The 13,852-nt window shown below is 34.4% G+C and overlaps 1 protein-coding gene across 7 annotated transcripts in view; it reads left to right on the top strand.

The window, feature by feature from the left end:
* Positions 1-13,852, top strand: part of SPATA5 (spermatogenesis associated 5) — a 351,344-nt gene that overhangs the window by 38,751 nt on the left and 298,741 nt on the right. For all 7 annotated transcript variants that reach the window (XR_005373957.1, XM_038564717.1, XM_038564716.1 and 4 more), the window contains exon 10: positions 3,452-3,606. Coding sequence is in view for 6 of the 7 variants with exons in the window: in XM_038564717.1 (XP_038420645.1) it covers positions 3,452-3,606 (155 nt within the window). In the remaining variant the exon portion in view is untranslated. The remainder of the gene's footprint in view (positions 1-3,451; positions 3,607-13,852) is intronic.

Genomic DNA, 13,852 nt, shown 5'->3' with positions numbered 1-13,852 from the left:
TTTTCCAGAAGTGATTTGTGCTGTCTAGCTTTGAGCTTTTTTGATTATATGTGGGTGCAGTGAATAGAAGGGGATATATGGCATAAATCTGGTTGCTCTCAGATTTTTTTTCACTGTCTGCTAGTGTGTCAGCTTTCCTCGATCAGTTATATTCGGGTATTACTTGTTCATTTGCCGTCCAGCTTCCAAAAATTTTGTTACTGTTATATTGTTTTCTCTCCTATTTGCCCTTCTAGGTTTATGCTTCCTTAAAAAATCCCTTGGGGCACCTAGATGGCTCAGTGGTTGAGCGAGCATCTGCCTTCAGCTCGGGTCATGATCCCGGGGTGCTGGGATCAAGTCCTGCATCAGGCTCTGTAGAGGGAGCTTGCTTCTCTCTCTGCCTATGTCTCTGCCTGTCTCTCTGAGTCTCTCATGAATAAATAAATAAAATCTTTAAAAAAAAATCCCTATTGTAGTGGGGTTTTAGGAGGGAGCAAAAGTAAGTGCTTGGATTTAATCTACTGTCTTTACTAGCTTGAATGACTTTACTTCAAACTTTTGTTGTTCAGCTCTTGATTGATATGCTTAGTAGTGGCTCACTTTAATCTTTTAATTTAAATATATTTGAGAAATAGTAGGTAAATATATGTTACCTATCATCATTTGGAAATGTTAAGTTGTGCTGTGTTTATCACAGAATCGGTCTTTGTATTTTACTGTTTCTTAACTTGTGAAAACTCCTGTCTTTATTTTTTTGCCTTTTTTGTCTTTGGGAATTACTCCTTTTTTCTTGCTGTCTTCATAGATGTGGAAATTTTTGCCCAACTCTAAATTCTGTAGTTTGCATTTGAAATCACACAGATGTTTTACTATTTTTTTAGGCTTTTTAAAACCATATATTGTCTTTTTTTCCAGACCTCCTCCTCACATGAAAATAATTGGTCTTTTTTATTGTCAAACCTTATGCTTACATGAATGACATAAATGTGGCAGGAAAATTATTTGACTACCTTTCTTTCAGTTTTTAGTATCTCAATTCTGGTAAGAGTGAGGTATATGTTTTAAATTAAAAATAGTGACCAGTATTGCCAGAGAGCCATTTGAGACATAAAGAAGAGTCAGATTCTTCTAGTTTTTTGATTACTTCCACTTATGTAAGGTTTTGTAGGAATTCCTTAAGTTCTTTTGTATTAATGTGCTGTTTAATACAACACAGCACCTTAATTACTGCAGTTTTATCTATTTAGGTTTCTTTATTATGCTACTTACTATACCATTTAACTAAAACATATGTTGGGGAATGAAACAACCTAATTTAATATTAACTTTTATTTTTGTGTCAAAAGTTGTGAGGGTCTGAGCTTTTACCTTGTATGCAAGCTAGCAAATTTTCCAAGTGCTTGCAGAAGATACAATATTCCTGGGTCATGGGGAGTCTGGCTAGCTCAGTCAGTGGAACATGTGATTCTTGATGTTGGGATTGTGAGTTCAGGCGCCACATTGGGCATAGGGCCTACTTGAAAGAAAGAAAGAGAGAGAGAGAGAGAGAAAGAGAGAGAAAGACTACTTTAAATAAATAAATCGTCCATCCATCCATCCATCCATCCATCCATCCCTGGGTCACAAAGGATAGAATATCACAACAGAAATAACCAGAGCAGCATTTGCACCAGTTCCTTGAGCCTCACTTTTCACAGAGTGACATGCGGAAGGCTGGGTGACCTCTGTTTCCAGACAAGACATTATAAGAGGAGAACCTTGAATTTAAGGAACCTGAATCTTTTGTAACAGACAGTAAGCATATCTGCCTTTTGCTTCGGGGAGGTGGGGTGGGGAGACAATCTATCTTCTTGTGTATAGACATCCTTGAAAATATATCTGAAACAGAGGCAGTTAGTGCTTTTGCTCAAAAGATAAGCAGAAATGTGAAAGATGTAAAGAATTGTCTTTTCAGCGTTTTGGAAGGCAGATAAACCAACGGGTGTTTGTAAGATGGCTTAAGACATTTTCTGTAGAAAACAATGATTTTTTTTTTTTAACATATATCTTCGATTTCCTCTTGTGTAGCTATTTTTTCCAGTTTAGTCTACTATCTCAGAGTCCTCCATGAATATTAAACTCACACTGATAGTTTTGTGGGAAAGATTAGTATAGATCATTTTTCTGAATATCATTGAGGTATTCACTTTTTTTTCTTACTTGTCAAAGATACCTCCCTTCTGTTTTGGGAGTTTGTGTATGCTTTCCCTTGTATCACTGCTTCTGTTTCTCTATAAAAGTTCAAATAAATGAGATCAAGTACAATGATAGTTATGGTATCATTTTAACTTTGTAAAAAATCCTCAGAGGATTTTTTATTTTTTAATTTTTTTTGTCTTAGACAAAAGACCTTTAATATAATGGGGCTAGCTGGAGTCCTAGGGCAAATTCAGATATTCAGACTGAATTTCTAAGGGATTTCTGAGACCAGAATTCTTCTAAGTGGACCTTCATCATTCCCTGGAACACAAAAGTCTCAGTTTATTAGAAGACTGAGGCGGAGAGCATATAGATAGGGACTTTGCTGCCTAGAAGTCTTTGTCACAGATCGAAGGGCTCTGAATCTTAGTTGTGCAGGAAGCTTAGCTGTGCAGGGCAACTTACTTGTGAAGGAAAGGGAATTGGAATATTCTGTCGGTGTATAAACTGCAAGCAAATAGCAAAAGCAAGAATTTGCATCTGTCACTTTCCAGGACAGCATGATCACTTTTAAGTTATTCCTGATTTCTGTAAATTTGATTTGGTTGAACATTTGGCTCCTGCAGTATTTTACTACTCTGATTCCACTGCTTCATCTCTTTGTATTCTTTTTTTAAAACCATCATTTCTTCTTATGCTTTTTGAATGATGGGCTTTCTTAAGATTTTGTCTTCAGCTCTCATTCTTTCATCCCCGGTCTCTTTCTAGCCTCTTTTCATAGGTCTCTCCTCTTCCTGTAATAGTGGATCTCATGTGTATGCACACAACTCTAAAGTCTGATTCTTTCTTGAGTTCCAAAACCACACTTCCAGCTGCCAACTGAATATTTCCTTTAAGGTGTTCTGCCAATACCTTACAAAATTTATAACTCTGGGTTGAATGTATTAATATAAAGGGCAAAGGCAAGAAGTATGTTATATTTCCCAGGTTATTTTGATAACTCGTTATAGTCTTTTTTGTGGATGTTGCTTTTTAAGTTTTATTTCATGTTTATAAAGTATCCGTCTTTTCATATTTCATATCAGTTTGTAATATTTTTACTACCCAAACTAAGCATTCAGATTCTTGCCTTCCTCTCCTATATTCTTCAGCACTTCCCTTCATTCCCCAGGCTATATATGTGTGATGCTATAAATGTGTGAAGTTTGGGTTTATTATTAGTTTTTTGATAATGATTCAGTTTTTATTTATGGGGCAAAAAATAAATCTTGTATTTCTTTCCTCTTTGCAGGTCTTTATGCTTTACGGAGAGTCCTGAATAAACAGCCTAATCTTTCTGATAGCAAGATGGCTGGGTTGGTGAAGATTACTCTGAATGATTTCTTACAGGGGATGAATGACATCAGGCCCAGTGCCATGAGGGAAGTAGCAATTGATGTTCCAAATGTAAGTCATTTGTACTCCTATGCTAGTTACACTGTTTGAATTGAACTCTGAAAGAAACCGAGACTCCAGGGAAACAACCTGCTTAGGCTAAACTTAGAAAAAAAAAAAAAATTAATTAAAATTTTTATGGGTGTAATTGGAGATTCAGTGCAGTTGTAAGGAATACTTTAGGGTGATCTTGTGTATTTTTCACTTACTTTCCCCTCTCAGTGCTAACATCTTTCAAACAATACTACATCACAAGTGGTATATTCATATTGGTATAATCACTGATCTTATTCAGATTTCCATAGCATTACTTGTACGTGTGTGTGTGTGTTAAGTTTAGTTCTATGCAGTATTATTACTTATAAAGGTTTTCATGCCTATCACCGGAATCAAGATACTGAATATTTCCATCACCACAATGATCCCTTGATTTGCCCCTTCATAACCAAACTTACCTTGTTCCTGTACCCATTTCTAAAATTCTGTCGTTTTAGAAATGCTATGTAAATGAAATTACACAGTATGTAACCATTTGGTATTAGTTTTTCCCCATTTAGCATAATTCCCAAACAAACAAATAATGTCACTCCAGATAGCAATAAGTGTTATGACAAAAATAAAGTAGGACCCTGGAAAAACCAAAGGACACTAGTGAAAAATTAGTGAAATTTGAATAAGATCTTTAGTTTAGTTAATAATATCATAACAATGCCAATTTGTTCGGAGATTCATCCAAGTTGTTATGTGCAACAATAGTTTGTTCCTTTCTATTGCTGAGAAGTATGCCATGGTATGGCTATACCATAGTTTGTTTAACCATTCATCTGTTGATGGACATCTGGGCTGGTGTCCAGTTTGGGGCAATTATGAGTAAACCTGTTATGAACATTCATGTGCAGGTATTGTGTAAGTGTAGATTTTTATTTCTCTGGAATAAATGCCCAAGAGTGCAACTGCTGGGTTGTATGTTAATTGCCTATTTAGTTTTATAAGAAAATGTCTACTAGGCTAATTTTAGAATTTAAAAAAATCTTCTAGTTATGATGCCTCCACTATTGATGCTTGGTGTTTCCTCAGGTCCTTTTACATTTTCTTCATCATTGACATGCTTTGCAAAATTCACAGATTACCACAGGGACAACACCTTTTATGGATGAATCATCTGCTAGGTTATCATCTGAGTGGGTCTAACATTCTGAAAAAGAGTGGCCTTATAGTTTTCTTTGAATATATTAATATTTCTGGAAAATGAATAGTGAAACAAAACATTGACAGCATGGCCTACATTATATTGGGATAGGGTATAGACTGTTAAATTCGGCTTGATCAACAGGAGGTTTATATCTTAGCGTAGCTGGAGGAAAGTTTACAGATTGCTGTCTGATGGTTTTAGGAGAGCTCTGATGGAAGAAGAATTTTGTGACTGTTCTTTCCCTGTGCTTTTATAATATCACTCTATGAGTTTTTCTTTGTTGAGTTAGTCTTACTGTTTCTGAGATACTCCCTTGCAAAAGCTCTAACATTACAGCTGTTTGAAAACTTAGAGCCTTGTTGGAGAGGCAAGCATAGTTTTGTGCCCTTTCCCCCATTGAGTGTATATTAGTAGTTCTCTTAGTCATTAACTGTTTTTTAATTGCTGTAAGCTAAAACAAAAAACCCCAAAAAACTTAAAGAGTCTAAAAAGATATTAAGTCACTGGAATAGACTCTGTGGAATGATATAGTGGGGAGAAAGAAATCAGTGGATTTGTTTTCATTTTTTTGTTGTTTTGTTTTGCTTTTTTGTTTGTTTTTACTTTTAAAAGTGACTGCTTTTGGAAAATGTGTTTTATGGCCAAATAAGTTTGGGAAATGCTGGTTTAAATAAAATCAGTTGTATTTCTTTGTTGTAGACCTTTTCAGTATCAAAAGATACTTATGGAAACTTATTTGGCCATGGACCATGTGGAGCAAATACTTTCTGCATTTTGCAATGCAGTAGATTGCTGAAATGACTGCAGAGTGTTCCCTTCATTGTATGTTTGCCCTTTTTGCACTGCAACTTTGTAGCTCCTACCATAAAAGAGATGAAGTCAAGTTTTCCACCCCATGTAACTTTCTTTGGCTAATAGAGATCTTAGCAATCATGATGCAATCAGGTTTGAAAGCATTTAGTCTTGCCTTTTCTTGCTGCTCTTTGAAACCCTGAATTAGTTATGCTAAGAAAACTGTGCTAGTTTCTTGGAGGATGAGACACCATGTGGAGCAGAAGTGAACCCTCTTAGATGAGATCCAACCCTTTTAGCCACCCTTCCAATTGTCAAACATGTGACAGATACCTAAATTATCTCATCCTGATTGACATTTACCTAGACCAAAAGAGCCTTCCAGGAACTGATAGAATTGTTAAAAATAACGAATGTCTTTTCTTTTGAGCCACTAAATTTTATGGTAGTTAGTAAGAGCTTAAGTGGCAAAGACGCTTGCTGACTGACTTCTTATAGAACACAATAGTTTTGTAAATTGAGTTGAGACACCGAAGAGATAGGAACATCTCTAAGGACTAGCTTCTAGTTTAGGCAACTTTATGTGATTTTAAATTCTTTTTGAAACTTTTTAAAATTCACTAATGAACTTACAGCTTAACTTTGGGGTTTTACCCAACCTCTGTAACATAATATGCTAACTTAGTATGAATAATTTGACAACTGGAATTATAGAATAATGAATGATTGATGTTGAATTAGTAGAAGCTTTTCGTTTCTTTGAAATTTATGGCCTAAAGTTTGGACACATTGATATGAATACTTTCACTTGTAGTATTTACCTGTATTTTTTTGGCTACTGTCTCATAATAAAATGGGTCAAGTAGACATGTAGTTGCCAAATGACACATGGGAAAATATCAAAAATTTCAGATGATAGGGTTATAAACCAGCTACACCACCCAAAAAACACTTTAGTGTTTAGAAAAGTTTAGGTTTGGTTCGACGTGGATGGAACTGGAGGGTTTTATGCTGAGTGAAATAAGTCAATCGGAGAAGGACAAACATTATATGGTCTCATTCATTTGGGGAATATAAAAAACAGTGAAAGGGAATAAAGGGGAAAGGAGAAAAAATGAGTGGGAAATATCAGAAAGGGAGACAGAACATGAAAGACTCCTAACTCTGGGAAATGAACTAGGGGTGGTGGAAGGGGAGGTGGGCAGAGGGTGGTGGAAGGGGAGGTGGGCAGTGCCTGGGTGACAGGCACTGAGGTGGGCACTTGACAGGATGAGCACTGGGTGTTATTCTATATGTTGGCAAATTGAACACCAATAAAAAATAAATTTGTAAAAAAAAAAAAAAGAAAAGTTTAGGAACTAAAGAGACATACAGCAAATTTTTTAAACTTAAAATCACTGCCAGTAGAGAATGTGTTTAAATACACATTCTCCACTCTTGGAATTGCTGAACTGATTTATTCATCACAGGAACTGGTACTACAACTACATTTTTAATTGCTCTAATGAAAGATTTTTTTCCTTTATTTTCTTTTGATACAGTATTTACAGTCCATGGACTTGTGCCATTTTCCATTTGGCACTTTATTACTTGGCCTAAGGCCATGGTGTACTGTGATGTTACTCATGAGCTCCAGAGTGATTAGCCCTGGTCAAAATCCTTTTTTACATTGCTTTTTATGTTCACTTTAGATTGTAAAAATTTTCCTGAGAAGTCAACATTTCTATAATTGGATTCCTAAACTTTACTCTTCTGCTTTCAGATTATTACAATGACAAAAGTATCTCCAAATTATTTCCGCAGAGGTTTACTACTTACTTTGCTATAGAAAACCTGTTCAAGTAGGTAGTTAATTGTGAACATTTCTTAATAGTAAATTGAGCATTCAACATCTTTTGAGAAAAGATTTCAGTGTGTGAAATTAAAACTTCTAAATCACACTTGCCTAGTTATATTTAAGTTTAAAAGAAATGTCTTAAGATGGGAATATTGCCAATTATAATATAATGCATTATTAATTTAAGGAGACCACAAGTGTTAGCCACTTACTTAAATGTAATGTTTCCTTTTTGTGGACTTTCTGAGTTGGTGATTATACCAGTTGGTGTATTAAAAGTCAAATGTATTTTACAATTGATTGGTAATTAAAATCAAATGTATTTCTTTACCACATAAATCTTTAGAATCTTTGACTATGCAAGTATGAATTTTGAAATTTCAATTTTTCACCCAGAAATAACAACTGTTAACATTTTGTTATAGTTCCAATAGATTTTTAAAATTTTTGTAGTTTGTTTTTCTGTGCATGTATGTATTTTTATATAGTTAATCTTAGGATATATATAGTTTTATATTTGCTTTTTTCACTTAAAATTACATAGTAAACATTTTACTTTAAAATTTCTTAGCAAACATCTTTTTAATGACTGTATAATAGACTGTTATGTGGCTAAACTGTAATTGTTTTATCCTTCCTCCATTCTCAAATATCTAGATTTTTTTCTGTTTTTCTTTAATATGATTATACACATATTTATTTCCAAATATTTACATTTATGATCCTAGAAGTAGAATTACCACACTAAAATATGTGGTTTTATTTTATTTTATTTTTTATTTTATTTTTTTTAACCAACTGAGCCATCCAGGTGCCCCTTTTATTTTTTTTAAATATGTGGTTTTAAAGCTTGGAACAAATGTTATTAAGTTTTCCCCACCCCCCTTCCCCAAAAGATTGTTTTAATCTATAATTAAGTGATAAAAATTTAAAATTACAAAGAGCTTAATTGAAATCTCATTTTATTTTTATTTTAGTCCTCTTTTATTTGCCACTAGAATTTATTTTCTCGACTAAAAAGATCTTTGTCATTATGAGGAATAATACTGGATAATCTTTAAAGCAAGAGGTAAAAAAAGAACATGAAAAAGAACTGTTAATTACATATCTTCTTCTTCCTATAAAAATGTTAAATTTTTAGATAAGGAGTGTAAGCTGGATGATTTTTTAAAGGAATTTTAAGTTCCATGAAAGCAGAAATTCTTACTTTTTATTTTTATCCTTTTATTTTTACCCTAGCATATAACAGATATCAAATCAGTATTTGTTCAATGGACAAATAAAAAACTATAATTTTCACAAAAAAGTCAATTTCACATATATTTAAAGAGTATCGCAGCCTTCTGTGCTAAAGTATAATTTAGTCTATTATTACCTTCATGTAAGATTCTTCAGATGCTTCATATTTTATAAAGCAGGTGGTTTCCTTTGTGAATTTTAACTCTTACCGTTTGTTCAGTGAATTTAACAATTTTGGAATAAAGAAGGATATAATAGTGCTAAGCTGTCTATTCTGGAAGATACACTGTAGTCCTTTATTTTTTCTGTAAAATATGTTGCTTTCTTGATCTATTGAAAATTCTTTTTATTAAGGTAATCCCCCCCAAAATATGCTGCTTTTAGTAGTTGTATTTACATATTATCTTTGCAATAAGTCATTTAATGTATACTATAGCAATTATTACTGATAAATGGCATTCTTAACCAAATATATACAAGTTGACTACCATCAAGTTTAATTCATTAATGCACCTTAATCCATCCCTTCCCTCCTCCCCAGGGTTTCCCTATTTTTTTTTTTTTAATGTTGTTTTAGGTTGTTTCATTATTTGGAAATAATCCATCTTTATACTTTTGGTATTGCTTTTGGAGTGCAGTTTTCAGAATTTGGACATTTAGTTCAGAATAAACTAAAAGCCAATAAAAAGGGCTCTACTTTCATGTGAACTCACTTTTGTAAAGTGAACTGCAACCAGAGCCTCAAGACTAATTGGATAGTCTCAAACCTCTTTGTAAACTTGAATCCGGGTTAAACTTAGAGGTTGTCTGCAGTCAGGTTGAGTGTATACCAAATGTCATTAGTTAAATAAACATACTTCATTTACTCCCATTTTAAAAAGTAGCAAACTTAATTATATGAATAATCCAAAGAGACTCTGTTTCACTGATTACATATTCAAAATTTACTAATGTATTTTCATTTGGCATCTTTTCAGATGAGAATAGAGAACATCAGAATGTGACAAGGCAGTTGAATTTCATAGGATGAGCTCATTAGCATTACTTTTCTTGTGCAGAGATTTGAGTTAAATAGTTTAATTGACCATAATTGCATTTCATTCTTCATGTACCCTCAGGATAATTAGAAGGAATTTGAGTTTCTATTCTTTAAAAACAGTACTGTATTCTGTGTGTTCTTTATTTTTTTACAGATTCAAAGGATTGAGGGTTTTGTGATGCTTTACTAAATAACAGATTGCTTTTTTTTTGGAATAGATATACAACCTGTGGAAATTCTATTAATTCCATATTGGTTCTTGGCAGAGCTTTTGAATTCGGTTTCTTTTGATTTTGCTTCTTGTTGTCTAGACAGAAGAGTGTCTTCTATCACTCCCAAGATCCCAGTCTTCCCTGCCAACTTCTCTTATGCATTTTTATAGTTTTAAGTAATAACAATTGAACAGGAAAGCACATTTGGGAAAGTAGATTACTTTTAACCAGGAAATACTCTGTGCCAAAATCAAGATTGTAGTTTTAACTGTATTAAATATTTTAGAAGTTTAACTCTTTCATTCCACTTTCCTTTTTATACTTTCCTTTTTTCAGGCTTATAGTCTAGAGGAGATATGAGAGAGGTGCAAAAGTTAGTGTAAAGATCAACAGTTTCTGTTCTCAGCTCTAATCCTGGTTAACTGGTGAAATCATACACTCTTCTTTTCAAATGAAAGAAGGAAAGCTCTTAATTTGCTGTTTCTGATATGTGTTTTCTTTTGAATTTATAAGTAATGCTGAGGTTATCATAGAGCATATGCTACACTTGTATATTATGGCTGATCAGTACTCAGTACTTGATGAGTGTTTGATAAAAACACAGATTTTCATTTAGTGCAAAGGAACTCACTGGTAGGGTTGATGTGGTTCTTCTGAGACACTACAGGTCTTTGCTTCACCTTGTACTAGTATGGAGTAATTGCACAACCATCTGATCTTGTCCTTTTCCCGCCCAACACTTTGTTGAGTAATTTTTCCAATAGAAATTTCTGATCTGGCTTAAAAGCCATCAGCATGACTACCTGTTGATCATCTCTAGAATGAAGTCTAAGCTCTTTAGCTTGGTATGCATAATCTAGCTCATGCCTCCTTCTTTACTTTCTTCTATTATTCTCTCATGTTGTTGAATCACTCTGTTCTTGCAGATGTTGTCATCTCTGCCTGAAAAGTTGTTTTCTGACTTCTCAGTTACCAGAGATCTTGTAATGTGATCCCTTACACAGACACACAAAATACACATATATCCCTGTGGACCTTTTGTCTTATTCACATTTGTATCCCCACTGCTTGGCAAATGGTAACAACTAAATAAAAGAAGTTTGGGGGCAGCCCCGGTAGCTTAGAGGCTTGGCGCCACCTTCTGCCTGGGATGTGATCCTGGAGACCTGGGAGTCCCAAGTCAGGCTCCCTGCATGGAGCCTGCTTCTCCCTCTGCCAGTGTCTCTGCCTCTCTCTCTCTCTCTCTCTCTCTTTCTCTCTGTGTCTCTGTCTCTCATGAATAAATAAATAAAATCTTAAAAAAAAAAACGTTTGGTAAATGAATGTTTTGTGAAGCATTTTGGTTCATAAAGGTTCTTATTTTTCAGAAATAGTTCTTTTACCCCTCCACATAAATATGTTTATTTTTTGGTAACAACTTCATTGAAATACAATTTATATATTGATTCAGTCATTCAAAGGGTATATTTTGGTGGTCAAGGCCATTCCTGCAGTAAGTTTCAGAACATTTTTCTTATTCCAAAAAGAAACCCTATATTCTTTACCCATTATCTCCCATCCTGTCCATCCTCACCAGTCTTAGGCAAACATTTATCTATTTTATATCTATGTATAGTCTCTTTGTGACTGATTTCTTTCACTAGGCATAAAACTTTCAAGGTTCATCCATGCATCATGTATCAGTACTTTATTCCTTTTTATTGCCAAATAATATTCTATTGTATGGATGTAGCACATTTGATTTATCCATTCATTAGTTGATAGACATTTGGATTGCTTTTAGTTTTTGGCTATTATAATTAAAGTTACATTTGAACATTTGTGTACAAGTTTTTGTTTGAGAGCTTGTTTTCAATTCTTTTGGATCTGGTAGTAGAATTGCTGAGTCATTGGTGACTCTATGTTTAACCTTTTGAGGAACTAACAGTTTTCCAGAGTGACTGCACCATCTTCTGTTCTCACCAACAGTGTATGGAATGTTGCTTGTTTCTGTATGTCCTCACTAAAACTTATTATTTATCTATCTTTAAAAAAAAATTATTTATTTATTTATTTATTTATTTACTTACTTACTTACTTACTTACTTACTTTTGACAGAGCAAGCAAGCACAAGCAGGGGGAGTGGCAGAGGGAGAGGGAGAAGCAGGATCTCCACTGAACCGGGAGCCTGACATGGGGCTCCATCCCAGGACTCTGGGATCATGACTGGTTAAGCAGATGTTCAACCTCCTGAGCTATTCAAGTGCCCTATTATCTATGTTTTGATTATAGCTAGCCCTAGCCTAGTGGGTGTGAAATGATAGCTCTTTGTGGTTTTTGATTTGCATTTCTTTAGTGGCTAATGATATTGAGCATCTTTTCATTGGCTTTTTGGCCATTGTATCTTCTTTGGAGACATGTCTCTTCAGATCCTTTGCCCATTTTTAATTGGGTTGTCTTTTTATTATGGAGTAGTAAGAATTCTTATATTTTCTGGAAGAAGTCCTTTTTCAGATAATGATATCTGATATCAGATATGTATGATTTGCAATATTTTCTCTCATTCAGTGGGCTGCCTCTTTGATTTTCTTGATAGTGACCTTGAAGCAGGAAAGCTAGGTTCTTGTCTGACAGAGTCAAAGAATGAATCTAACAGACAAAAGGGAGTGAATAAAAGGATAGTTTTATTAAGTGAGGATACAGGAAAAGCTCTCAAGAGTGAGAGGGGTCCCAACAGGGTTGCCACTGGGAGGCTTGTAGGGTTGGTCTTTTATTGAAAGCTAACCAGGAAACCTAAATCCTTTTAACATCTCTATTGATATCACCCCTGAATAAGGACTAGTGATAACACCTTCAATGGTTTACTTCCTTTTAAGCTCTGGTCATTCTTTGTTGGTCACAAGTAGCTATCATAACAAGACCCCACCTCGGAGACCTAAGACTGGATGATCTGGCTTGTTTATTTATCTCTGGTTTCCTCACACTTTCACATTTTGGAATTTTGTGAGCCTAATCCTGTGAACCTCTTTCCCTACCTAGCTGTGCCTGCCCCTTGCTCAAGGTTTAAAGCATAAGTTTTTAATTTTGATGAAGTCCAGTGTACTGGTTTTTTCTTTTGTTATATGTACTTCTGGTACCACATTTGAGAAAGCATTGCCAAATCCGAGGTTATGACGATTTGCCTTATATTTTAAGAGTTTATATTTATACTTTTAGATTTTACATGTAGGTCTTTGACTAATTTTTTCCCCCAGCTAGGGTTAACCCTGCTCTCTTGTATGTAATCATAGCATTATAGAAACTACAATGATAGCTTGTAGCCATGAGAACCATATATGGGGAAAGTGTTGTTGTTGTTGTTTTTTACCTGTGTAAAGTATATAACAAAATTTATCATTTTAACCATTTTTAAATGTATAGTTTGGTGGCAGTAAGTATACTTACAGTGCTTTGCAGTCATTACTGCCATCAATCTCCAAATCTCCAGAACTTTTTTTCTCCCAGACTGAAACTCCATACCTATTAAACAACTGTTTATTCCCTCCTTCATCATTAAATATGATGCTAGCTTTTTTTTCTTAAACTGTTCTTTATTAGGATAAGTTCCTTTTTATTTGCTGAGAGATTTGCTATTTATAGTTTGCTGAGAGATTTATTTTAAATCCAAAATGGAAGTTAAATTCTGTTGAATGCATTTCAGTATCTTTTTTTTTTTTTTTTAAGATTGTATTTATTTATTCATGAAAGACACACAGAGAGAGAGAGAGAGAGAAGTAGATACATAGGCAGAGGGAGAAGCAGACTCCATGCAGGGAGCCCAATGCAGAGCTAGATCCTGGGACTCTATCCCGGGACTCCCGGATCACAACCTGAGCCAAAGGCAGAGGCTCAACCACTGAGCCACCTAGGTGTCCTGCATTTTCAGTATCTTTGAAATAATCATAATGTGCTTTTTAGTTTGTCAATA

The sequence above is a fragment of the Canis lupus genome, chromosome 19 (assembly GCF_011100685.1).
Source record: "Canis lupus familiaris isolate Mischka breed German Shepherd chromosome 19, alternate assembly UU_Cfam_GSD_1.0, whole genome shotgun sequence".
NCBI lineage: Eukaryota > Metazoa > Chordata > Mammalia > Carnivora > Canidae > Canis > Canis lupus.
The sequence above is the reverse complement of the archived record's forward strand: the minus strand, read 5'-3'. Positions and strand labels throughout refer to the sequence as shown.